We start from the raw sequence: 26,735 nt of genomic DNA on the forward strand, positions 1-26,735 counted from the left end.
AGGGCTGGAGAGATGGCTCAGGTTAAAAGCACTGCCTGCTCTTCCAGAGGACCTGTGTTCTGGCGCCCTCTTCTGGCTTGCAGGCACACATGCAGGTAGAACACTGTGTACATAACAAATAAATTTTAAACATTTCTTTTTAATTATGTGTAAGTCTGTGCATATGGGTGTACACATGAGTGTAGGTGCTCAAAGCTTCAGCTGGGTGCCAGGAATCAAACCTGGGTCCTTTTCAAGAGCAGCGCACACTCTTCACTGATTCTATCTATGCTTCCTAGGCAATGTTGTCTATCATCTAGGTTGCACAAATCCTAAGCCTTATACAAGCATATGTGAAAATCACATACTTGTAGCTGAAACTTAAGAGCCACTTCTCAGTGACTAAAAACTCCTAAGTCAGAAACACAGGTTCCACTCTCTATTTCCCATTATCTAGTCATTAAGACAGAAGTCTCATTTCATCCCTGCTATCAATGATTCAGTTATGGTTTATGTCTCAATCATCTACCATCTGGCACCATTCCTTTCTGTCCAAAATCATACTGCTACCAGAATGACTGTTCTAAAATAACCATCTGATCCTGAAGCTGGAAATCTTATCATCTACAGCTATGTTCTCTGTATCCCAACTCAAGTGGAACTACCTACAGTTGGAACATGTTGTTTAATGTCTCCAAGCATTCCCTCTGCCTACAGTGTTCTCCCACTCGTGGCCCTTACAGCTAATGGCTAAACCCTGTTCATCAACTGTTGTTTTTTCGTAAGTTAGGGTCTTGTAGCCCAGGATGACCTAACTCCAAAGCATTCTTTGCCTCAGCCTCCCAAGCGCTGGGATTACAGGTAAAACCACCATGCCTGCCTTCATGATCTAGCTTTTTAGTTTTCTCTGTGGAGTCTTCCTATACTTTCTTGGCAGAGTTCAGTCTTCTCATTATAAATATCTTTTTGTTGTTGTTATTTTTTTGTTTTTTGAGACAGGGTTTCTCAGTGTAATATTTCTGGCTGTCCTGGAACTCATTTTGTAGACCAGGCTGGCCTAGAACTCACAGAGAACCACCTGCCTCAAGGATCACTTTTAATACACTAGTATTTACAAGTCTCTCATTCTAGATCTTAAGATCCTTGCAGGGATGGAGAGATGGTTCAGAGGTTAAGAGCACTGGCTGCTCTTCCAGAGGTCCTGAGTTCAATTCCCAGCAACCACATGGTAGATCACAACCATCTGTAGTGAGATCTGGTGCCCTCTTCTGGTGTGCAAACATACATGCAGGCAGAACACTGTATACATAATAAATAAATCTTAAAAAAAAAAAAGATCCTTGCAATTGAAAACTACATGTTCTCTATTAGTTTTTCATTTTCTTTTTCTTTTTCAGGTCAAGGTTTCTCTGTGTAGCCCTGGCTGTCCTGGAACTTGCTCTGTAGACCAAGCTGGCCTGGAACTCAGACCCCTGCCTGGGATCAAAGGCATGTGCCACCACATCCAGCTATGTCTCATACACTTAGTAGAAATAAGTGGTATAATAAAGAAAAAGAGGCCATGAATTTGAGAGAGTGAGGGGGGGGGCCTATGGGAAGGGTTGGTGGGAGGAGGTGGAGAGAAATTATATAACTATATTTTAATAAAAGTAAAAATAAATTTAAGCCCAGCAGTGGTGGTACATGCCTTTGATTCTAGCACTAGGGAGGCAGAGGCAAGCCGACCTGAATTGGAGGCCAGCCTGGTCTACAAAGCGAGTTATAGGACAGCTAGAGCTGTTACATAGAGAAATCCTGTCTTGAACCTCCTTCCAATAAATGAATTTTAAAATGGGCAATATAAAATGAATACCATATATCTACCTAATCTCCCAAGTCAAAATTCTAGAAACCCTTTCCAGTCTTCCTTTTCCATCCCAAGTACCAATATGTTATGAAGTCCTGTTGATCACACCTCTCTCTGAAGAGGTTTCAATGTCACTCCTCTTTTCCCCATTCCAGTGCCACCACCACCCTACTTTAGGCTCCACTCCTCTTAGCCTGAACTACATTTTCTCTCCCCTCCAAACCACTCTCCACACTGCCAGTAAATTTAAAAAAATTTATTACAAAAACAATACACACTAAAAACTCAAACGATACAGAAATAAAAGCAGAATACTTATTCAGTATACATAAACCAAATGAACCACATCCTCTCTATTCCCATCCGCAGAGGTTCACTGTGAACAATTTAACAGTTTCACATCTTTCCCTTTGCACATACAAGTATATACAAACATAGCATATACACCTGTTTTTTTACTCTTACACAAATGGGATCATAACGTGTCTATTATTTGACTCAAATTCTGTCTTCATTCAATATCCAGAAAAATTTTGAAACGAATCTAATGCACTTCTCTAGACTTCATTTCCTTAAATAAAAAATTCACTCACTGGTATCAAATGCAAATCTCTCTCTCTTTCTCTCTTTTTTTTTTTTGTTTTTTTTTTTCAAGACAGGGTTTCTCTGTGTAGCTCTGGCTGTCCTGGAACTCACTTTGTAGACCAGGCTGGCTTCGAACTCACAGAGATCCACCTGCCTCTGCCTCCCAAGTGCTGGGATTAAAGGCGTGCGCCACCATCGCCCGGCTCAAATGCAAAGCTCTTGAAGATATGCTTCCTGTTGTCTTTCAGTGTCATGTCTAGTCATTCCAGCATCCTTTCTGAAACAAGGCAGGTACAAACACATTCTGTCATATCTAGACTTTCAACTTTTCCCTTCATGTTAACACCCTGCCTGGACTTTTTGAGCTGCTACACTCCTACCAATGACTTCTTCAACACTCAGTTTTCAGGTGGCCTCTGGAAGACTTCTCTGCTTTTTCACACATGATCTCTTCTCAATTTTTCTTTGTACTTTACAGCTAAGCTTCTTGATTGTATTTGTCTTACAGTTCTAATAATTTATAAACATGGTTTGAACTCTACTCTCCCTCCCCCGACTTGATGACAAGCTCTTATTTAACCTTTGCACTCCAAGGATCTGATAAAATGCTCAGCATGAAACAGATACACAGTAACATATCTGTTGGGATTTCATGATTTTAAGAACATTTACTGAGTACCTACTTTGCATAGAACCATATCCTAAGCATAAAAAGCAACAAAAGACAGTCTTGGCTATAAGAAACTTACCATTTTTCCTATAACTTTTCCTAGGGCGAGGGAGAGCACATTTACATGGCCACCTATTATTTTGGATACACAGCCTGTTTCAAAGATTTATAGCTATGTTCCTGTAATCTATTTAGGAACAAGGCATTGTATATCTACGTAAGTAACACATGAACAGTTTGTCCAATATGTTTATATCTTAAGCGTGGTACAGAGCCAGCCCATCAGTACCTAATTCTCTATTCCAGCAGACAGATTTTCATCTATTCCTGCTTGCAAATTATAAGTGAAATGGTGCTATGTTTCTACACGAAGAACAATAAATGCCATTAAAGGCATGTAATGGGGAAGAGTGAGTCTGCTCTCTCTTCTTGGTAGTGGTTAGGGAAAAGAACTTGCTACTCCAGGATCTGGAGAGATGATTACTATTTACTTATTACTAAACCTAGGGTAGTAATCTGGTGATATCATTATCTATACACATATAAATAAGCTGAGGGAAAGGTAATCGACCAGGCTGATTGAAGAGGCTTAAAGGAAGCCTCATTCATCAGAGTCCAAGTCACTGTCTCCAGCAATGGAGTGGAAATCCTCACTGTCCTCCTCGTCCTCAGAGAGGTGGACCTGGCTTAGTACGCTGGGCCCAGAGCGCTGCTCTTCCTCATCTTCTTCCTCCTCTGATACCTCATACCCACCGATGCTGCTGAAGCTTGTATCCTGGGTGTTCGACTTGGGGTCGGGTTCCTCATAGCTCCCATAACTGAGAAGAGAAACAACATCTCTCAAGCTTGGGAACCACCCACTAGCGGACCATTCCCATGCTTTGTACTGCCAAGGAATCAACTCATCTCAACCTCCCCTGGACACTAAATAATGGGTTCTTGACTGTTCCACCTCCCCTAAGAAAAAAATGATCCTGTTAAAAACATTAACTTGTTGATGTTATACATGTGAGAACCTGAAATAAACTTCCTGACACTGACCAACCAACACACACTACCAGCTAACAGGACCACAAATGCTGTCGAGCCCCACTGTTTCACCTGCTACTTAGTTTCATTCATCTTGTATCCAAAATTGGGCAGCAGTCCTGAATAATCTAACATATCTTGTCTCTATTATCTCCTTTCTATTCCTGCTCTGTCTGCTGTCGCTTAGTCCTGTGTTAACTTCCCTGGCCTGCACTACTAAAATAAGTCTTCATGGCCCTAGTATTGAGCTCCTTCAACTAATTCTTCACACTTCTACCACAGTGTTCTATTTTCTGTTTGTTTATTCTAATTTTAGTCTGAAAAAAAATCACAAATGCACATTTACTGTTTAAAAAAATTTAGAATGGCTCAAGAGATGGCTCAGAGGTTAAGAGCAGTGGCTGCTCTTCCAGAGGTCCTCAGTTCAATTCCCAGCAACCACATGGTGGCTCACAACCATCTGTAATGAGATCTGGTGCCCTCTTCTGGTGGGGAGGCAAAACATTCAAACAGAACACTGTATACATAATAAATAAATAAATAAATCTTTACAAATAAAATGGTACATACTTTTAATCCCAGCCCTTGGGAGGCAGAGGCAGGCAGATCTCTGAATTGAGATTAGCCTGGTCTACATAGTGAATTCCAGGACAGCCAGGGTTATAGAGAAACCTTGTCTTGGAATAAATAAATAAATAGCTAACTGATTAAAAATAAGATGCTCATCCCTCAGAAATTTGTTTTTCAAAGGTAATAATGAACATCCTTCTGTGTCAATAAATACAGCTCTACTGTTGTGGAATATTAGTTTAAGATGTGTTACATTCATTTATGCTGTGGAATATTTGTTTAATGATGCAAAGATGTGTTGCATTCTTTTATGTTGCATTTGTTTAACTCTGTAAAGCGGTGTTACTGTGCCTGTTTAAGACACTTGATGGTCTAATAAGGAGCTGAATGGTCAACAGCTAGGCAGGAGAGAGAAATGGGTGGGGCTGCCAGGCAGAAAAAATAAATAGAAGAGAGAAGAGCAAGGAGCGAAAAAAGGAGGAGAGGAGGACACCAGAGGCCACCCAGCCATAAAACCAACCACAGAGTAAGAACGAAAGAAAAATAAACAGAATAGAGAAAGGTAAAAAGCCCAGAGGCAAAATGTAGAAGAGAGATGGGATAATTTAAGAAAAGCTGGTTAGAAATAAGCCAAGCTAAGGCCAGGCATTCATAAGGAAGAATAAATCTCCGTATATTTATTTGGGAGCTGGGTGGTAGGCCCCCAAAGAGTAAAAACAAAAAAACAAAAAACAAACAAACAAAAAAACCCCAAAACCAACTACACTCTATAGCATAATTTTTTGGGTGGATTTTTGAGACTGAGTCTTACTATTCAGTTCTATCTAGCCTCAAATTTGTGATTCTCCTGTCTCAACCTTCTAAGCGTAGGGATTAGAGTGTGCCAGACTTAACAGCTGCATGGTATTCTGCTATATGGCTATAACATGATTTATTTAACAGTCTCTCAGTAGTAACATTTAGCTGTTCCCGATTTATTTCACCATTAGACACAATGGGCTGTAATAAAATCTTTGCACACCTTTTTTGTTTGTTTGAGACAGGATCTCACAATGTAGCCCTAGCTGTCCTGGAACTGGCTATGTAGACCAGGCTGCCCTAGAACCCATAGTGCTCTGCCTCCTAGAGTGTTGGGATCAAGGGTGTGCATCATCACATCTGGCTAAAAACACCTTAATAAAGTGTTCTCATAGGAAAATTTCCTAGATGTAGAATTTTAGAACCAAAGGGGGTATACATTTAAATATTTTTATTTAAAGTGATAAAATTGTCATAGTTCTCTCCCACTCACCCTATCTATTTACATATTACTGCCAGCCATTTGGGAATGTTTTTTTCTTCACACCCTTTCCAAAAAATCATCACCAATCTGATAGGTAAGAAGCTACATTACATTGTTTATCATACTTATTTGATTATTAGAGAAGCTATAAAATATAATTATTGGTCATTTGAATTTGTGAATTTCTTAGCTCACGTCTTTTATCCTTTGTTCTTTAGGGCATAGAGCAAGCTTTCTAAAACACAAAGCAGATCATACACTGTTCTCACTCAATGCCTGCCCACATTTGGGTCCTTCACAATTTGGTTCTTACCTATCTCTTTTAAAAAATAATTTTTATTTATTCTTAACTACCTCTTTGAATCATTTCTATTATATGGATCAATTAAAAGCTCTGGCCTACTTGTATTTAAAAATGTCTCATGACTCTGGGTTTTCACATTGCCATTCCAAGTCTCTGGGATATCTTATGCTTCTTACCCTATAAACTACTACTCATATTTGGCTCAGTTTCCTTCTCTAATCAGCTTCGCTCCCCATCCCTCTCCATGCCCCAGAAAAACCCTGTGGTTGCCTTTTATGTTACACTGCCATTGCCTGTTTACCTGTTTCATAATTCCTAATAGGCAGAACTCCTTAAAGGAGGGAATACCAAAACTTATTTTTGTTTTTATTTATAATCAATAAAATGTTTTATCTACTTGCTGGCAAGATGGATCACATGTGCAGTAAATCCAACATGTTTGAAGCCAAAATCATTTTCCCATCCTCTCTGTTTTTCTTTCCTCAATGAAAATTTCATTATTTATCAGACTCAACTCCCAAATTCAACTGAATACTGCTATTTTCTATCCCATGCTACCCTTAAATGTTACTTAACATATAAATTTGATGTTACTTTCTCTCCCTCCTTTTTTGTTTTTTGAGACAGTGTCTCATGTAACCCTGCCTAGCTTTGAACTCATCCTGTAGCTGAGGATTACCTTTAACCCCTGACCTTCCTACCTCTACCTTGAAAGTGTGCACAGGTCAGCATCACCACAAGGAGCTGTTTTGTTTGTTTTTAGACAGAGCCTCAATACATAGTCCAGGTTTAGGGGGTTTCTGTTGTTGTTTTTGGACACAGGGATTTACTGGCCTGGACCTCACTATATAGATCAGACTGGTCTTGAATTCAGAGATCCACCTGCCTCTTCTTAGGCATGCACCACCACACTTGGCTAGCCTTGAATTTAGGGTCTTCCTATCTCATACCCTAAGTATTGAGATTATAGAAGTGTGCCAGCATAGCTGACAACTTCCTTTTCCTGAAAGTATGTACTCCTAACAGAACAAAATCCAAATGCCTTAGGATTCTACTTATGATCCCCTACAATATAGGCTCTTGCTATTTCAAAACTCTTAATTTCTCAACCACCTCCATTTACTCTTGAACACATTTCGTGTTAGATTTCTATGCCTCTGACATATTATTTCATCTGTAAAGATCTATCCCCACTTGCTGCCACTGTATATGCTTAGCAGACTCCGATCCATCCTTTAAGGCATAGTTCAAATGCTTCTACGTGTAATTTACCCTGATTACTTAAAAGCACAATAAGACACCGTTTTAGGGATACCTCAGCACTCTGCACTTATTTGTGCTTAAGTACTTATAACATTGTATCAGATGATTCCACTAGACGAGCTCCTCAAGGGCAGGCTATGTCTTATTCATCTATGTATTCCCAGGGTCTAGACAATGCTTGGCCCAAGTATAGGTGCTCAGGGAAGACAGATGGAAGCTATCTGATGCTAGGCCCTTTGTCAGCATAGGTGGGAAATGATGCCAGAGCCCAGCAGCATCTTACTGCCCATTACCTGATGTTGCTATCCTCCAAACCACGGGAAGCCTCCCCACCATCTCCCTCATAGGACATCATGCTTTCTTCATTTTCCATGCCCATCCTCGTATTCTCTTGAAGCACACGAGGATGTTTAGGTCTTATACTGCCAGATCCCACATCAGAGTCACTTCCACTTTCACTTAGCTGAATAGCTGTAAAAAGACAGATTGTGGTTCATTAACAGACAAGCTTGATGGACTAGTGGTATGGCTCAGTGCTAGAGTGTTTGCTTGCATGTATGAGATAGACTTTGTGCCTATAGTCCTCACCTCTCAGGCCTCTCTTGAACTACCAAATGTCAATAGTAGCAAGATCTATAGTTTAGAAACTGAATCCAAGTAACTTATTTCTTCTATCTCAGTCTAATCTACCCATTTTCTATCATCTCCAATACCTTTACCTTACCATTGCAATTATTTTTCTTAATTTTCCTTTCCTGTTCCCAAACACAACCCCTCAAAGCTGCTACTTGGGCACTGCCTTTTCCACTGTTCCTTTTATGTCTCCTGTGTCTGCTCATCTTCACTTCCCCTCAGGCTAATGGACATGATCATCCTGAGTGTGTGTTCAGTACTCTCAGGTCTACTAATGGGACTTCAATAAAAAGAGAGGCTTTTTTATACTAGCACATAGCAAGTAGCAAAGTGGTTTCTACTCAGTCCTGAGGGCGCAACAGTGAGCTACACAGAAACAGAAGCGAAAGAGTAAGACTCACCAGAAAAAGGGTTATCTCCTTCTTCATCACTCCCAGCATCTTCCTCATCATCTTCCCCTTCAGACATAAGCAAGTCCTCATACAGGACACTGGCTTGAGTCTGTTGTACAGTTCCTTCCTCTTCATCTGCAAGATCACCATCTCCATCTTCACCTTCCTAAAAAGTCCACGTGGCAGCCCCATTAGTGACCAAGAGACCAGAATGCCTTCCTTCCCCTGCATCCCATTTGCTGCCTCACAAGAAGTTAAGTGACTGTAGTGGATGGATTTGTCCAACTCACTCTAAGGATTCAAGTCAGACTGAGGCTCGCTTCGGAGAAAATCTATGATTCTCATCTTGGGATTTGGCCGGACCTATACTACTGGGGTTCCTGTCATATAAGTGTATAATGTAACCATAAGCTTTCTGTAAGCATACTCACTGGGGCTGGAGTCTTAGGTTCCCCCCTCCTCCCCCGCTTCAATATCTACAGAGTCTTCCTCACCCAGCCTACCTTGGCCCTGGCAAACCTGAGTAAGGAGCACAAATGGCACATCATTGAGGGATGTGCCCCTAGGAGTTAACCAAGGGTTCTTTACCTAGGCCAGATGCTTTCCTGATGTCCCAGCCAACAGCACTGCTGGGGGAGGCTGTTGACACAGCTCAAGGCATGTGCACTTCCTCCCAGTCATTCTTTGGAAATAATAGACAGGGCAAGAAAAACCAAAGAACAGGAAAGTTTTTGGTCCACTCCTGTCATCAGAAGGGAATGCTTCCTTTCTAAGGCAAGCTTTTGAGATAGAAAATCCTTCTGGGTTTTTGAGAATAGGTATAGCTTCAGATGAAAAGTATGTTTTGATACCTCTGGTAAAAGCCAGTTTAAAAAATTATACATAATTTTAATTTGGTTTATAACTTTTTTTTTTTTTTTTTTTTTTTTGGTTTTTCGAGACAGGGTTTCTCTGTGTAGCTTTGCGCCTTTCCTGGAGCTCACTTGGTAGCCCAGGCTGGCCTCGAACTCACAGAGATCCGCCTGCCTCTGCCTCCCGAGTGCTGGGATTAAAGGCGTGCGCCACCACCGCCCGGCCTGGTTTATAACTTATAAGATGCACAAAATAGTACGCCAACTGTTGTGAACACTATCTCTGAATGCAGCTGGTCTTTCTAGTTAGTCACCTATTAGGCTGCACTGATGCTTCAACTACTTTCTCTGAAGTTCTGTTGTGCTTAATTCTGCCAACCATGCCCCAGAAATCAAATTCCAAAGCCTTGTTTTCAGGGCCAAAGGATCTAGTCACCCTTCATGTATGCATGGTATCAGTCCATGTTCACCCACCAGGCAGACCACCAATCTCACAAAGAGAAATAGTCTCCTACCTGTGTTAGCTGCTTTTCTGAAGTAGCACTGGGAATATCCAAGACAGACATATTGCTCTCATCTTGATATACAGAGGCATCTCGAGAAACACTGAGGGATGTGCTGTTATCATACAAATCAGGAGGCTGTGGCATAAAACATACAATTTAGCTTCTACCAAGGGAACAGCTAGAAGAAACACAAAGAATCCTCCTTTATAACATTCACTAAAGAAAAAGGACATGCAAGACGACCCAGTTAAAGAGGAAACACAGCCTGGTACAGCTTTGTAGACAAATCTTTAGAATCCTATGAACAACATCCACTCTAGCAAACTGGCATCTAATGTATGTGTTCAGAAACTAAAGCAGAAATGCATAAAGCTTAGGGACAAGTTTATGTATTAACAGCCTCTCTGGTCAGTAACCTACTTTCTTCTTCTAAGCCTGGCCTTATTGTATTTAAGCTCAGAGATTCATATGAGTTATAGTTTTATTGACTTAGAGGCATATAAGAAGAAATTGGATAAAGGAAAGTTTCAACAAGAGTATGGGATGGTTTGACAGTTCACGAGCTTGCGGACGATGCTTCAAAGCAAAATGATATGTTAAAAAGAAAACAAAACATGGGCTATGGAGGAAACAGCCCTGGCATTGAGTCTTGGCTCTACCACTGTTAATCATCCTGTTTTCTTCAACTGTAAAACATGGATGATAATATCTACCTCACAGGGTTGTCATGTGTACCAATTAAGAGCTATGTACCAATACGTGGTACTTAATAAATGATAGATCTCTTCCTCTTATTGTCCCTGAAAGGAACAGGGATTTAGCAAATAGATTCTAGTCAATGATAAGAGGGACTAGATAAAATATTCATGAAGTGCATAGAATAAGAAAAATAGCCGGGCGGTGGTGGCACACGCCTTTAATCCCAGCACTGGGAGGCAGAGGCAGGCAGATCTCTGTGAGTTCGAGGCCAGCCTGGTCTCCAAAGCGAGTTCCAGGAAAAAAGCGCAAAGCTACACAGAGAAACCCTGTCTTGAAAAAAAAAATTCATCAGTTTTAAAGTATGTTTATAGACATAAACACACATACCACAGATATGAAGAAACTCAAAATATTCAGTGATTGGTGTTATGAAAGATGGAATTGATAAGTAACACCTCTTCTTTGTATCTTCCAATTTTCTTTTTAAAAAAGACTTCATTTTTAAAAATTATGTATATACTTGTATGTTTGAATGTGGGTTTGTGCATGTGAATACAGTGTCTATGAAGGCCAGAAGAGGTGTCAAAACTTCTGGAGGTGGAGTTAAAACAGCAAGCCACATTACATGGGTGCTGGGAACCAAACTCAGGTCCTCTGAAAGAGCAGCAAGCACTCTTAACTGCCAAGCCATCTCTCCAGCCCCATCTTCTAATTTTCCCCAATCATCATGTTACTTTGAGCAATACAAACCTGCTTACGAGCAAGGAATAAAGCCTATAGTTCCAGCACAAATTTGAGGCCAGTCTGGATTATACAGCCAGACCCTGTCTCAAAGAAACAAATGCACACCTACAAGTGTTGCTCTGTAAACAAGTAAGCAAACAAGACTGAGAAGATCTGAGTTTCCAAAATAGAGGCAAAACAGGTTTCAAAAACGTTAGTGCACAGATAAACTGGTATGCAACGGAAGGGAAAAATAAGGGAATTTCTGCAAAATTTGAAAGTGTAGTATGAAAATAAAGAGAATTATGGGAAACTGTAAAATGAATAATTCCAAGGTATTGAGCTCAATGCAAGCTCGGTATAAATATCCAGATGCAAATACATTATTAACCACCACCATTTGGAAGTTGAAAATAACATGATTACTGCCATGCTTCTATACAATCACAACTGTATTATGACAGTTACATAGACATAGACACTTTGTAATAATCTTTTGATTTCATATAGTAATGAGTAAGGATGGTCACACATGAGGCTCTTCCTTGAATTAACAGGCAATGACTGGGCTATCTTACAATGTATACACATAAATGCATAAATGAAGGGAATGATGAGAGCATGAACTGATAAGAATGAAGCAGTACTATCCATACCATACTCTCCATAGGAAACTCACTAAGAATACCAAAACAGCTATTGCTCAGGAAGGACAAGGCTTTGATTCACCAATGGTCTAGGCTTATGACTGTCCAAGACTTGAGAAAAGCACATGCCACTTGGTGGTTAGATTCTTCTGGAGAATGATGGCTAGTACTCAAGCTTTAACTTACCAGAAAGTACCTTGTGGAAACTGTGAGCCTATTAGCAAACAAGGCCTTCCTGGGCAACATCACTCACCCAAGCCCCCTTGACCCAATCTGCCCATACAACTCCAAGAGCCTTTCCTTGTTCTGGACCTTGAAGAAGTATCTGAGGGTTCTTTATACCTGGCCCCTCAGTAACCTAGGTTTTGGGATGAAAGAGAGAGTAAAAGAAAGATAGAGAAAGTGTACGAATGAGACACAGAGACAGCAAAAATCCAACAGAGATCATGTATGCTGCATTTAAACTCAGAGTGAAACCTGGGTAGACTGAAAAATAATCCTATGGGAATTGGAAGAAATTCTGCATTTAAAGTAGTTGGTTAAATTGGAAAGAGCCTCTGGGAACTTTACAAAAAACAAAACAAAATAAAAACCCTTCACACAAAGAAGGAAAGAAATATTTACCAAATACCTATCATGTGCCATACAAACTAATCACTTAACGTTAGAAAGCACATCTTAGAGAAATGGGAATAGAAATGTTTATTTCCCAGTATCACAAAACTACACAGTAGCAGAGCTAAGACTCATACCCAGGCCTGTTTTACACCAAACCTCATGTCCTTTCCACCCTACCACTGTATCTCCAATAAAGAAACTAAGGACCTGTTAATATTCCATTTAAAGTCTATTCTTCAAATATGCCAACTTTCTCAGAATGTAATATAGAGGAAATATTCAAAAGGTTCCTTCAGACCAGAAAACCCCAAAAAATTTCTTATTTACCCTGCTTTCTAGTCTTCCAATATATAAACTTAAAATACAAATATAAACAGTCTTCATTTAGTAGGAAAGGGAATTAACCCAGAAATTGAGTGATGTGAGTTACAATGACATACCTCTAAGGTAATGGGTAATCAGACACCTAGAAGGTACAAGAACAATATGGCCCACATCTGTAACTGAGCAACCTACATTCTAAGGACATCCTAGAAGCCCAGAATTTGCTGACAAGAGAACTGGACCTAGAGGATAGCTCTGGCTATAGTAGTCAGGAATCTGGTATTCTCACACACTGTCTATAAACAACCGCCCCACTCATTCATCCCATAGTTGCCTCTTCTGGATTTAACAAGGCCACAAAGATACACGGCCCTCACTCACCTTAGCCTTTGAGAAGACAAGAAAGCACACGAAAGGCATATGAAGAGGAAGGACAGAGAAGAACGGTATCTCAGTAAACACATCTGTTAACATGCTCCCAATTTCCCAAACCATAAGAAAACTCTAAGAAATTCCTAATCCTTTGACTCACCTGAGGTGTGTAAGGTCCTGGAGTCATTGGGTCCAAACTTTCTAATTCTGCTTCCTCCAGAGCTGCTTCTTTAGCTGTACAAATATCTTTCTCAAGTTGAGTCAAATGTTCATCATACTGAAGAAACAAAGAAAATTAATGAATTCATTCAACATTAAGGTACTGGGCAGGCAAAAATAAACAACACACACACACACACACACACACACACACACACACACACACACACACACACACACATAGTCCCTGTCTTCATAGTGCTTCTATTCTAACAGCAGAACACAGCTGATAACCTAAACAAGAGAAAGAAATGACAGAATGAGGGTAGAAGATGGAATATTACATTTGAAAGAAAACAGGGTAGTCAGGAAAGCTTCAAACTCAAAGACACAACAGAAAGGCTTCAGGGAGCTAGATCTTCTTAACCACCTACCTCAGTTAATGTCTGGTAACAAACATTCACAATCTCCTGAGCAGTCTTAGTATACTGACTCTCAGGCCCTAGGAAAGAAGTAAAATGCCATTACCTTTGTAACTTCAAGAATTTTATATTTCTTCAACACACTCATTTAATATATATTGCTATTTATTCATTTATTTAAATAACCACTAAAATTTGTTTTTTTTATATATTTTTTAAAGATTTATTTATTTATTATGTATACAGCATGTATGACTGCAGGCCAGAAGAGGGCACCTGATATCATTACAGATGGTTGTGAGCCACCATGTGGTTGCTGGGAATTGAACTCAGGACCTCTGGAAGAGCAGTCAGTGCTCTTAACCTCTGAGCCATCTCTCCAGCCCCCTTTTTATATTTTTCAATGCAGGATTTCTTTGTGTAACATTGGCTGTCCTGGAACTCGCTGTGTACATCAGGCTGGCTTTGAATTCAGAGATCTGCCTGCCTCTGTCTCCTGAGTACTGGGATTAAAGGCATGCATTACCACCACCCAGCTAAAATGTATTTTTTATGTTATGTATATGCTTATGTGTATCACTGCACACTATATGCATGCCTGGTACACAAAGAGGCCCAAAGAGGCTGTTGGACTGGAGTCACAGATGGTTTGGGGCTGCTATATATGTGCTTGAAGAGGCGTCAGTGCTCGTAATCACTGAATAATCTCTCTATCCTCATACATTGCAATTTAAAAACAAGAATTTTACACTTTGTTATCCAATAGTATATCATTATTTAAGATTCAGAAAAACTTATGTTTAATCCTTACCTTGGACCTCTCCTCTACTTTTATAAATGAAAATTTTTATTTGATTTTTGGATTTTTGTTTGTTTTTTGAGGCAGGGTCTCACTATATAGTTCTGGCTCTCCTGGAACTCATTATGTAGATCAGGCTGGCCTCAAACTCACAGAGATTCACCTGCCTCTGCCTCCATACCTAGCTATTAATGGGAAAACTTTAAGCATACAAAATCAGACTAATTAGTACCCTAATTAGCCAGCTTTAACGATGATCAACACAGCCAGGTGGTGGCAGTGCACGCCTTCAATCCCAGCACTCGGGAGGCAGAGGCAGGTGGATCTCTGTGAGTTCGAGGCCAGTCTGGTCTACAGAGCAAGAGCCAGGACAGGCATGAAAACAACACAGAGAAACCCTGTCTTGAAAAACCAAAAACCAAAACAAACAAACAAACAAACAAACAAACAAACAAACAAACAAACAAAAACCCAATTATCAACACATGGCTAATCTTGTTTCATTTATATTTCATTTTCTAGACTCTTCTCAAAATATTTTGGATACAAGATCTCATTATGTGTTCTAGACTTGTCTCCTTGCCTCTATCTCTAAGCTACCGAGATACATACAGAGACCCAGTGTCGAATAAACAAATAAGAATCCTTTTGTAAACTATGGATTTATGGAGTGTCAATGGAGGTTTATCTATTAATAGAACTACTGTACCACTTTGGTGTAAGGATGTTGATAATGGGAGTAGGGAGTATACTGGACCTCTGTAACTTCTACCAATTTTGCTATGAACCTAGAACTACTCTAAAATATAAAGACTACTTGGAAAACAAGAACTACTTTCTAAGCCAAACTGTATCATATCTAAAATAATAATCCCTTGGTACACGTCTTTAATCCCAGCACTCCAGAGGCAGAAGCAGGTGGATCTCTGTGAGTTCAAGGCCAGCTTGACTTACATAGTTCCAGACCAGCCAGGGCTACATAGTGAGACTCTGTCACAATAAACAAATAATTCTTTTTTTAATTAACTAATTAATTTTACATCTTGATCGCAGCCTCCCCTCCCTCCTCTCCTCTGAACTGGCCATCCCCTGTGATCGGATTGGTGACTACCCACCCCAGTTGTCATCAGATAGCCTTCATCCAGTGACTGATGGAGGCAGATTCAGAGACCCACAGCCAAACATGGGACCATGTTCGGGGAGTCCTGCTGAGGAGAGGGAAGGGGGATTGTAGGGAAAAAAAAGGGGGGGGGGTCAGGAACATTGCAGGAAAAACCACAGAAACCACTAGCCTGGCTCATGGAAACTCTGAATCAACAACCAGGGAGCCTGCATGAGACCGACCTAGGCCCTCTGCATATATGTAATTCTTTAAGATAAATGAATCAATGTTCAAATTATAGGCCTGCCCCACCATACCCAGTTGATCAAACTCAGAGCTTTATGTATACTAGGCAAACATTCTACCAAATAAGATATATCTCCAGCTCCAATAATGTATTTTTCTATGGTAAATTAAACTTCAATGAAAACTTAAAAAAACTAATTAATACAAAACATTTACTACAAAATTTCAGATAAAAACCCAATGGTTGATATTTCTTAAAAATTAAAAGATAGGGCAATGGCCAGGCACTGTGACACATGTTTGTAATCTAAGCACTCAGGAGGCAGAGGCAGGAAGATATACAGTGAGTTCCAGGCCACCCAAAGCTACATTGTGAAACCCTTTCTAAAAACCCAAAAAATTAAAAGAGATGGCAACAGAGGACCAACATCTTCCAGGACACAAATGGCCTGGGACTGAGTAGCAGCTCCTCTTTTTATGTTTCATTTACTGTTTTGAGAGAGGGTCTCCATATGCAGCCTAGGATGGCCTTAGAACTCATAGAGAGCTACCTACCTTTTCCTCCTGAGTGCTGAGATTACCAGCATGTGCTACCATATCCAGTTTATGTGATGCTAGGGATTGATCCCAGGTTTTCTGGCATTCTAGAAAAACTCTTTGAAATATAGCCCCAACCCAATAAGGAAAGCTTTCACAGATGTGATCCTTGAAATATATCTACTGCTTACCATTATATAAAGAATAAAAAGTATACCACATGGGGGGGGTAGAGATATAGCTTAACAGGATAGTTTACCTACCATGCACAAGGCCCTGGGTTTGGCTCACAGTACCACGGAAAGTATACTATATATACATATACTATGATTATTACAAGCCATTATAGGAATAAGGAAGTCCTTTTCAGGGGCTGGAGAGAAAGCTTAGTAGGTTCAGAGCACTTGTTTTAGTTTGTTGGTTTTTCAGACAGGGTTTCTCTGTGTAATAGCTGTTCTGGAACTTACTTTGTAGACCAGACTGGCCTTGAACTCACAGATCCACCTGCCTCTGCTTCCTAAGTGATTAAAGGTGTGGGCCACCACCGCCTGGGTAAGAGCACTTGTTCTTATGGAGAATCCCTGTGCATTTTTCAACACTCAAGTGGTGGTTCACGACCAACTGTTAACTCCAGTTCCAGAGGATCCAATATCCTCTTCTGAATTCCTTGGGTACCAGGCATGCACGTGGTGCAGAGAAATACATTCAAGCAAAATATTCATACACATAAAATAAACTTAAAAAAATAAGTCCTTTTCAGGTAAAAACATCTCCCAAGAATACAATATCTACTCTTTTGTGAAATGGAGCCAGGCATGATAGTGCATGCATGCCTGTATCTCAGTGCTGGAGAGGTTAAGGCAGTAGATTATGAACTCAAGGCTAGCCTGGATTACAGTAAGTTTAAGGTTGACATGAAAAACTTAAAGATCATGTATCATATATCCAAAATCTAGGGGCTGGAGATGGCTCAGCAGTTAAGAATGCTTTCTGCTCTTGAAGAGGACTCCAGTTCTGATCTAAGCACCCTCATCATGTAGCTAGCACACAGTTACCTGTTCCAGGAGATTCAATGTAATTTTTGGCCCCTGAGGCATTCATATTCATTCTATCTCTCTGTCTCTGTAACACACACACACACACACACACACACACACACACACACACACACACACACACACACAGAACAAAAATCTTTTTTTATTTTTCCAGACAGGGTCTCTCTAAGTAGCCATGGATATCCTGGAACTTGCTATATAGATCAGGCTAGCCTCCAATTCATAGGAGATCCTCCTGCCTCTACCTCTCAAGTACTGGGATTAGAGGTATCACCACACACACAGCAAGATCTTTAGAAAAAAAAATCAGATTGGGCTAGGGATATAGTTTGGTGGTAGAGTACTTTCCCAGCATTTGCAAGGCTCTGTCTGGGTTTAATCTTTAGCACACACACACAAAAAATGCAAAATAAAATAAATTTGTATCCTTATGCCAGACACAAATAAATCAGAAAACTTAAGCCAATCATCAAGATATTAAGGACACAAATAATTAAGAACAGTGTAGTGGCATTGGCCTTTTTTGTCCATTTTGTTTTTTCAGACAGGGTTTCTCTGTGTAACAGCTCTGGCTGTCCTGGAACTTACTTTGTAGACCAGGCTGGCCTCGAAACTCACGAGATCTGCCTGCCTCTGCCTCCTGAGTGCTGAGATTAAAGGTGCTTGCCGCCGCCACCACCAGGCTAAGGCTTTGTTTCTTTTCAGACAGGGTTTCTCTGTTTATTCCTGGCTGTCCTCAGACTCACAGAGATCCACCTCCCTTTGCCTCCCAAGTGCTGGGACTAAGGGTGTGCGCCACCACCGCCCGGCTGGCATTGGCCTTTTATCCAAGTACTACAAAGGCTGAGGCAAGAGGCCAGTGTAACCTATAATAAAGATACTATCTCATCTACCCTTCCCTCCAACACACACCAAGAAAAGAACAGCTACTGCTTGTTTCTGCATTTTTTTTCATCTCTTAGTTCTAACCAATCAGTAGTTTGATACTCAAAATACTGATGGAAAGGGGACTACAAAAGTTCTCAGACAAGCCAGGCACTGAGAGGTTGAGGCAGGAGGATTGCTACAAGTTCCTGGCTAGCCTATAGAGTGAGATTTCCTCCTGCCCCCCAGACAGGGTTTCTCTGTATAGTCCTGGCTATCCTGGAACTTGCTCTGTAGACCAGCTTGGCCTCCAATTCACAGAGATCTGACTGCCCCTGCCTCGAAAGTGCTGGGATTAGGTGTGCACTACCACCACCTGGTGACTGTCTTAATAAAAAGTTAGTGCAGGCCCAGAGTGATGGCTCAGTGGTTAAGGGCATTTACTCTGCAATCATGAAGACTAGTCAGATCCCAGCCCAGCAAATACAAAACAAACTGTGCATCCCCCCAAATACCTGTAACCCCACAGCTGAGAAGAACAGAGACAGGAAGATTGCTGGGGCTTGCTCTCTTCCAGTCTAGCAACACTAAGCTTTAGGTTCAGGAAGAGAACCTGCCTCAAAGGAATATGCAGAATGAAAGAAGAGGATATCCAATGCCTTCTAGTCTTGGTGTCTGCACATAGGTACATGAACACATACACACACACAAAGTCAGATTTTATATGTGAACTTAAAACAATCAAGCTTTCATGTGATGGTTATGTAATGATAGAGAAAAATCAAGGCTGCATATAGGCTACAGGCCTCCTTAAACTGAACTAATAATAATATTAATACCAGCTTCTATATACTGGCTCTTATGCCTACAAGGACATAGGTTAAGAAATTCAGCCTTTAAGCCAGGCAGTGGTGGCGCACGTCTTTAATCCCAGCACTCGAGAGGCAGAGGCAGGCGGATCTCTGTGAGTTTGAGGCCAGCCTGGGCTACAGAGTGAGTTCCAGGAAAAGGCGCAAAGCTACACAGAGAAACCCTGTCTCGTAAAACCAAAAAAAAAAAAAAAAGAAAGAGAGAAAAAGAAATTCAGCCTTTAATCAGTTTTGACATGTAAACACAGATCAACCTCTCAGCATGTCAATTATAACAATACAAGGACAATTAGTTTTATATGTTTGTAATGTTTCTCTCTGGAAATCATTTTGAAAAGATCTCTTCCCTTCCCACTTCCTTTGAAACAAATGCCTCTAAAGAAATACTCACTAATAAGTGCCTCTAGAATATAAAAAATAATTTCCAAATGCTATCCCTTTTTATTACTAGTTCCTTATAGGTATTGCTGGTTTTAGAGAGCCCATGTTCAAGAGTTACATGGGTTCAGCTATTTAATTCCATTACGCTACTATAAGAAGAGCAGCAGTGAAGTCTTTATAACACAACATGCTAGAATTGGTAAATCCCTGTTGAGCTATATAGAGAAAAATACCCAGACATTTTCTTACTCTTAGCTATAGCAGCACTTCTTGAATGAAGAATTAATGAAGCAAAGACTCACAGATTCCCTGTACAAAATTCTGTATGTAATATATCTTTTTCTGGGTAGAATAAAATTATCAAAAGGTCCATATCCACCTCCGTAAAGCTAAAAATACTATTCTATATCTTGAAAAACATCAGGAGCTTACTAAAAGTAGGAGGATCAGCTGTAGGTTTTACCGCTTTGGAGGAAAAAATAAAAAGACATGCAAAGGTAATAGGGCCTCTCTGGGAACAATAAAAGTGTTGGGGCTACTGGGAAGGAGAATTAAACAGCAATTGAAGTACAATTTCCCAGACCCTAAAAGGAAACACACACACACACACACACACACACACACACACACACACACAAAGTTGTTTCCAGAATGTTGCCATAATTACCATGAAAGATAAGATAAATTATCACTCTACCCAACAGATTAGGTTACCCACTAACAAAAAAATTGTTTGAGTATATTTTACCTTTTTATTAAATCATGGACAAAGAAATTAAAAATGTCTTACTGAAAAAATATATTTACTTAGATTTTACCCTTTAATTAAATAAGGATTTGCAGAGCTTAGAGAATCACATGCAATTCATACCCACATGTTCTTAATTAGTGGTAATTTCAATGATTGCTTCAGGAAAGCAACATGTCACCAAGATAAAAAGACCATTATTTTCCCCATGCAAACAAAGCAAGGAGAGGGAAAGCAAGCCTTACTACTGCTAGAGAGCTGCCAAGTTCCAAAGAAAACCCCTGGCCAGCAGGTAAGCAGCTTTGTGATTACTTCTAGGCTCACAGTTCCCAATGCTCCATCTCACGAGGCAGAAGCAGGCAGATCTCTGTGAGTTCAAGGTCAGCCAAGACTACAAAGAAAGACCCTGTTTCCAACAAACAAACTTGGCAATTTCTTAAAAAGAAGCAATTACTTACTACTGAGGTTTTTTTGTTTTTATATTTTGAGACAGGGTCTTGTTAGGTAGCCCTGGCTGGCCTGGAACTTACTATGTAGACCAAGATCTTTCTGCCTTTTTTTTAACCTTCTAAGTGAACCATATCAATCTTCTTCTCACCTCAAATCTCTAAAATTATAAAAATAGTAAAATGGAGACCCCAAAATACATTTTGTGGTTTACTTTTTTTGAGACAGGTCCTTACTATGTTGTCCAGGCTTATCCCAAACTCCAAAGTACCTTAATAGTTAGGACTCTATGGGCATGCACTATCATGCCTTGCTTTAAATATTCTTTTCTTTCTTTTTTTTTTGGGGGGGGGGTTAGAGACAGGGTTTCTCTGTGTAGTTTTGGTGCCTGGCCTAGAACTCACAGAGATACTCCTGGCTCTGCCTCCTGAGTGCTGGGATTGAAGGTGTATGCCACCATCACCCAGCTCTTAAATATTCCTTTTTAAGCACTTAATTTAAGACAGATGTAGTGGTGTACACAGGACATTCCAGGACAGCCAGGGCTAGACAGTCTCAAAAAAAAAAAAAAAAGCAGCACACCATTTAAGGTTTTTGTTTTGTTTTGTTTGAGACAGAATCTCACAATGTAACTCTAGCTGGCCTGGCCTAGACTCACCACCTAAATGGCCTCAAACTCTCAAAGATCTGCCTGTCTCTATTTATAGAGTGCTGAGATTAAAGACATGCTGCCACTATACCCAGCCCAAACTTCAAATTTCAATAGAGCACACAGTACTACAAAAGTATAGGGAAAGGAACCACCGATAAAGGGTGACAAGGAACACTTCACTGAACTTTTGATTCAGTTGGTGATGAAACACTAACTGCCAAACCTAACTCCCCAGACCTGGTCTTAGAAGCCCCCTTACACTCGATACTCTGTCACTCTACACCACCACCTCACTCCTCAGGCACTGTGCCTCCATCTTTGGCCCTTTAGTCTTTCTTTCTTTCTTTTTTTTTTTTTTTTTTGGTTTTTCGAGACAGGGTTTCTCTGTGTAGCTTTGCGCCTTTCCTGGAACTCACTTGGTAGCCCAGGCTGGCCTCGAACTCACAGAGATTCGCCTGCCTCTGCCTCCCGAGTGCTGGGATTAAAGGCGTGCGCCACCACCGCCCGGCCCTGGTCTTTCTTTCTAATATTTATTTTATGATGCCAGAGAGGTGGCTCCGTGGTCAAGAGCACTGGCTGCTCTTGCAGACGACCAGCACCCACATGGCAGCTCATAACTCTCTCTCCAGTCCCAAAGACTCTGATGTCCTCTTCTGGTCTTTGTAGAAACTACATGCATGGTGCCTAGACATGTAGGCATTAATTTTTTATTTTAAAAAGAACATTTTTAGCAGGTGGTTGAGGGCACAGATCTTTGTCTAGAATAGAGTCATCAAGAAAGAGATGGTAGTTAAAGTGTATGAGTAAGAATATTCAGAAAAAGACTGAAAAGTCTTAAGAAGGAGGAGGACAGTTGTCATCACAATACAGTTTCAAGAAAGCAAGATCAAGACAGGTACTGTAAACTACTTCTCACCTAGGGCAATTATGTGACCTTGTTCACTTAGTAGATATACTTAGCATTGTAGAAGCCATATTGGAGGGGGCTGGAGAGGCTCAGCGCTTAAGAGCACTAGCTGCTCTTCCAGAGGACCCGAGTTTAAATCCCAGCACCCACATGGTGGCTCACAACCATCTATAGAGGGATCTGATGCCCTCTTCTGACACAAATGTGTACATGCAGATAGAGCACTCATATACATAAAATAAATAAATCAATCTTTTAAAAAGCCATATTGGAGTAAAAAGCTGGGTGCAGTAGCATACAACTGTACAATCCCAGCACTGGGGAAGTTAAGGGAGGAAGATGGCCAAGTCTGAGGCTAGCTCAAGCAACATAACAAAACCATCTCAAAACCAAAACAAAATAAAACTAAAAGCTCTAAGTGAAACATGAATGGGAAATAAAAAGATGGAGATTTCAAAGAAATCTGGCAATAATAAAAAAGAATGAAAAATCGAAATTCTATGGAAATAGTCTTGTATATAATATGGTATTATATACAGGAAAACTCCACCTACATGAAGGACTTAAATGAAAAATTAAAATAAGAGTGAGTATGGCTGTGTGTACCTGTGGACTCAGCTATTGGAAACAGAAGCAGAAGGACCACACAAGTCAGGAGTTGCAGGCTAGTCCAGGCAATGCAGTAAGAACCTCCCCTCATCTCAAAAAAGAAAAAAAGAAACAAACCAGTTTTAAAACATAAGCCCTAAAATAAAAATCACTGCAAACTTCATGTCAGATGGCTTATACCTCCCAGTCTAGCCAAACATATCCAAGCTTATAATCCATGATACTGTCTTTTTGTTGTTGCTTGCTTTTGAGAGAGTCTCACTATGTAATCCTGGCTGGCCTGGAACTCTCTTTGTAGAATTCAAAGAAACCCGTGATCTGACGGTCTCTGCTTTCCTGAGTGCTAGAAATAAAGGTGTGAGTCACCACAATTGGCTCACAAGGCTTTCCTTAATGAGGCAGTTCAACTCTCATGTCCCACTTAAAACACACACACACACACACACACACGCACGCACGCACGCACGCACGCACGCACGCACACGCTCGCAACTGGAGAGATGGCTCAGAAGAGCGCCGACTGTTCTTCCAGAGGTCCTGAGTTCAATTCCCAGCAACCACATGGTGGCTCACAACCACCTGTAATGAGATCTGGTGCCCTCTTCTGTATACATAATAAATAAATAAATATAAAAAAATCAAAAACAAAAACCAGGTGGCACATGCCTTTAATCCCAGCACTCGGGAGGCAGAGGCAGGTGGATCTCTGTGAGTTCGAGGCCAGCCTGGTCTACAGAGCGAGATCCAGGACAGGCACCAAAACTACACAGAGAAACCCTGTCTTGAAAAACCAAAAAAAAAAAAAAAAAAAAAAAAAAAAAAACCACACACACACACACACACACACACAACATTCTATCTGGTGCAAGTATCAATTCTACTCTCTTAATACCTATATAATCTGCTCAACCTTTCCATTTGTATTGCTTCTTTTTGTGTTGTCTTTTTGTTTTTTGAGACAGGGTTTCTCCGTGTAGTTTTGGTGCCTGTCCTGGATCTCACTCTGTAGACTAGGCTGGCCCTAGAACTCACAGAGATCTGCCTGGCTCTGCCTCCTGAGTGCTGGGATTAAAGGCGTGCGCCACCACTGCCCGGCTTGTTTTGCTTTCTTGAGACAGGGTCTCTCTTCAGAGCCCTAGCTATCCAGGAACTTACCATGTAGACCAGGCTATCCTTTAACTCACAGAGATCTGGCTGCTACTGCCTCCTGAGTGCTAGGATTAAAGGCCTATGCAAGCATGCCAGGTCTCTTCTTCATGCTTCTAAACTGTTCAAATTGTTAGGTTTTATTTGTTTTTCAACATGGCTATTGTTAAGAGTTTGTTTACTGGTCTCCAAATCTCATTCATCTCCACTTCATTATTTGGATAACTTCCTAAATGGTATTTACTAAAACTATACCTCTCTCCTCTCTTACTGGTTTAGTGTGACTTACTGGGCCTTTCACAATTTGGGTCTAACCCTCCCACCCCAATCTTATTTTATAATCAAACCTAGCCACCACCCTATATTCAAGTCAAACTTATTTGTACTTCCCCATCCAAAACACTTTCATGTATTTTTGCATTTGGTTCTCTATCTGGAACTTCATCACCCTTCTTTTCTTGATTATCTGTTCAGCATAGTAGGTGCTCAGTAATGAACCACAATAGTCAATATCCCTTAAGACTCAGTTCAAAAATAAGTTCCTGAGGCTGGAAAGATGACTCAAGTGGTTAAGAGCTTCTGCTGTTCTTGCAGAAGAGCTGAGTTCAGTTCTCAGCACCCATGTTAGACAACTCACAACCATTTATAACTCTAGTTCCAGGGGATATCACACTCCCCTCTGGCCTCTACAGACACCTGCACTCACATGTGCACACCCACACATACATATAATTAAAAAATAAATCTTAAAAATAATTTTTTAATTTTTTTTTTTTGGTTGAGCATGGTGGCACATTCTTTTTTTTTTTTTTGGTTTTTCGAGACAGGGTTTCTCTGCGTAGCTTTGCGCCTTTCCTGGAGCTCACTTGGTAGCCCAGGCTGGCCTCGAACTCACAGAGATCCGCCTGGCTTTGCCTCCCGAGTGCTGGGATTAAAGGCATGCGCCACCACCGCCCGGCCAAGTGGAACATTCTTTAATCCTTGAGTTCTACATAGTGAGTTCCAGGCCAGCCATGGCTACATAGCGAGACTCTGTCTCCAAAAAAAAAAAAAAAAAAAAAAAAAAATCACTGAGCCATACTTGGTGCTACACAAAATTGGGAGGTAGGAGCAGGAAGCTGAATCCAAGGTCATCCTCAGGTATATATCAGGTTCAAGGCCAGCCTGGGATACATGAAACCATGTTTCAAAAACAAAAATCCTTTAACTTTTACTAGTTTATGAAGCCTTTCCTAACACTCAGATTAAAGTAATTTTTTTTCTCTAATGTACTTTGTATATCCTTCTATTATAGCTTTGTCAAGCTATATTTTATTTGTTTATATCAACCCAAGTATGAAGTGCTGGAACAGAGACCATCCTTTCTATCAGTAGATTAAGCAGCTAGCAAAAAGTCTAGTACATATTATTCCATCAATTCAGGTACTGAGCAAAATTTCACATACCAAAGTTTGCCATGGTCTACAGCTAGCTATACATTTCAGCCTCAGCTCCATGCAGAGTTGGAATGTAACTTTTCAAATCTTATAGAACACAGCAATGACTCAAAGGACAAGGAACATTCATTTGATTTTTATTCACACCTCATTTTTCTATGCTTTACACAATTTCAAAAATAAGGATCAACTGCTTTTCATCAAGTTTAATAGTGATTCTTACAAAACACACACTAAAATATGCACCTACTTAAAAAAAGTAAAGCGGGCAGTGATGGCTCATGCCAGCACTTGGGAGACAGAGGCAGGTGGATCTCTGAGTTCAGGGCCATTCTGGTCTACAGAGTGAGTTCCATGACAGCTAGGGCTATTACACAGAGAAACCCTGACTCTAAAAACAAAATCAAACTAAGCAGACTAAATGGTTCAGTGCCAAGCCTGGCAACTTAGGTTCAGCCCTGGAAGCCATATGATGGAAGTAGAGAACCACCTCTCCAAGTTGTCCTCTAACCTCCAAAAGCATACCAGAATAGCACTCCCACTCTTACAACATACATACAGATATAAAAACAAAATTTTAAGAAGTAAACTGACTTATTTGATTTAGCTATCACTGCTCAAAACTGCTTAAGCCCTTAAAATCTTAATAATGCAAATTAGTGCTGAACAGACTGCTGAAAGAGGAAAAAAAAAGAAATACCCACCATTGTACTTAACACTATTGGCCAGAATAAGGTTTACATCATCTAGAAAGCTCTCTCGACTCTGGTATTTGTGCTTGGAGATATTCTATGATAAAAACAAGACACTCAGCTATATATACAAAAACATTTGACTATAAAAAGACACTAATTATAAAAATCACTCACCTTACGTATAGTCTCCAAATCCATTGGACTGACAATCACTTTGTAATAATCTGGAACAAACTTCTTATTAACTGGGTGATGAAATGGCCAAGACTAATAAAAAGAAAGCATGGGCAGTTAAATGAAAATCACTATTTATAGCACAGAGTCCCAATTTTCATTGAGTTACAAATATTTCTGATAAAAACTAT

General features: G+C 40.3%; 1 protein-coding gene across 6 annotated transcripts in view; it reads right to left on the reverse strand.

Moving 5' to 3' along the window:
- Positions 1 to 2,066: 2,066 nt before the first annotated feature.
- The window catches only part of Taf1 (TATA-box binding protein associated factor 1), a 75,301-nt gene continuing 50,632 nt past the window's right edge, over positions 2,067 to 26,735 (reverse strand). For 3 of the 6 annotated variants that reach the window (XM_076562032.1, XM_015999624.3, XM_015999627.3), the window contains exons 31-38: positions 26,545 to 26,637; positions 26,380 to 26,464; positions 13,887 to 13,954; positions 13,454 to 13,570; positions 9,920 to 10,045; positions 8,563 to 8,719; positions 7,822 to 7,999; positions 3,548 to 3,898 (exon numbers count right to left, since the gene is read on the reverse strand). In XM_076562032.1, coding sequence (XP_076418147.1) covers positions 3,682 to 3,898; positions 7,822 to 7,999; positions 8,563 to 8,719; positions 9,920 to 10,045; positions 13,454 to 13,570; positions 13,887 to 13,954; positions 26,380 to 26,464; positions 26,545 to 26,637 — 1,041 coding nt within the window. In that variant the 3' untranslated portion in view covers positions 3,548 to 3,681. Of the gene's footprint in view, positions 2,688 to 3,054; positions 3,899 to 7,821; positions 8,000 to 8,562; positions 8,720 to 9,919; positions 10,046 to 13,453; positions 13,571 to 13,886; positions 13,955 to 26,379; positions 26,465 to 26,544; positions 26,638 to 26,735 lie in introns of those variants that run through there. The other 3 variants (XM_076562033.1, XM_076562031.1, XR_013048065.1) reach the window with 3 other exon arrangements.

The sequence above is a fragment of the Peromyscus maniculatus genome, chromosome X (assembly GCF_049852395.1).
Source record: "Peromyscus maniculatus bairdii isolate BWxNUB_F1_BW_parent chromosome X, HU_Pman_BW_mat_3.1, whole genome shotgun sequence".
Classification (NCBI taxonomy): Eukaryota; Metazoa; Chordata; class Mammalia; order Rodentia; family Cricetidae; genus Peromyscus; species Peromyscus maniculatus.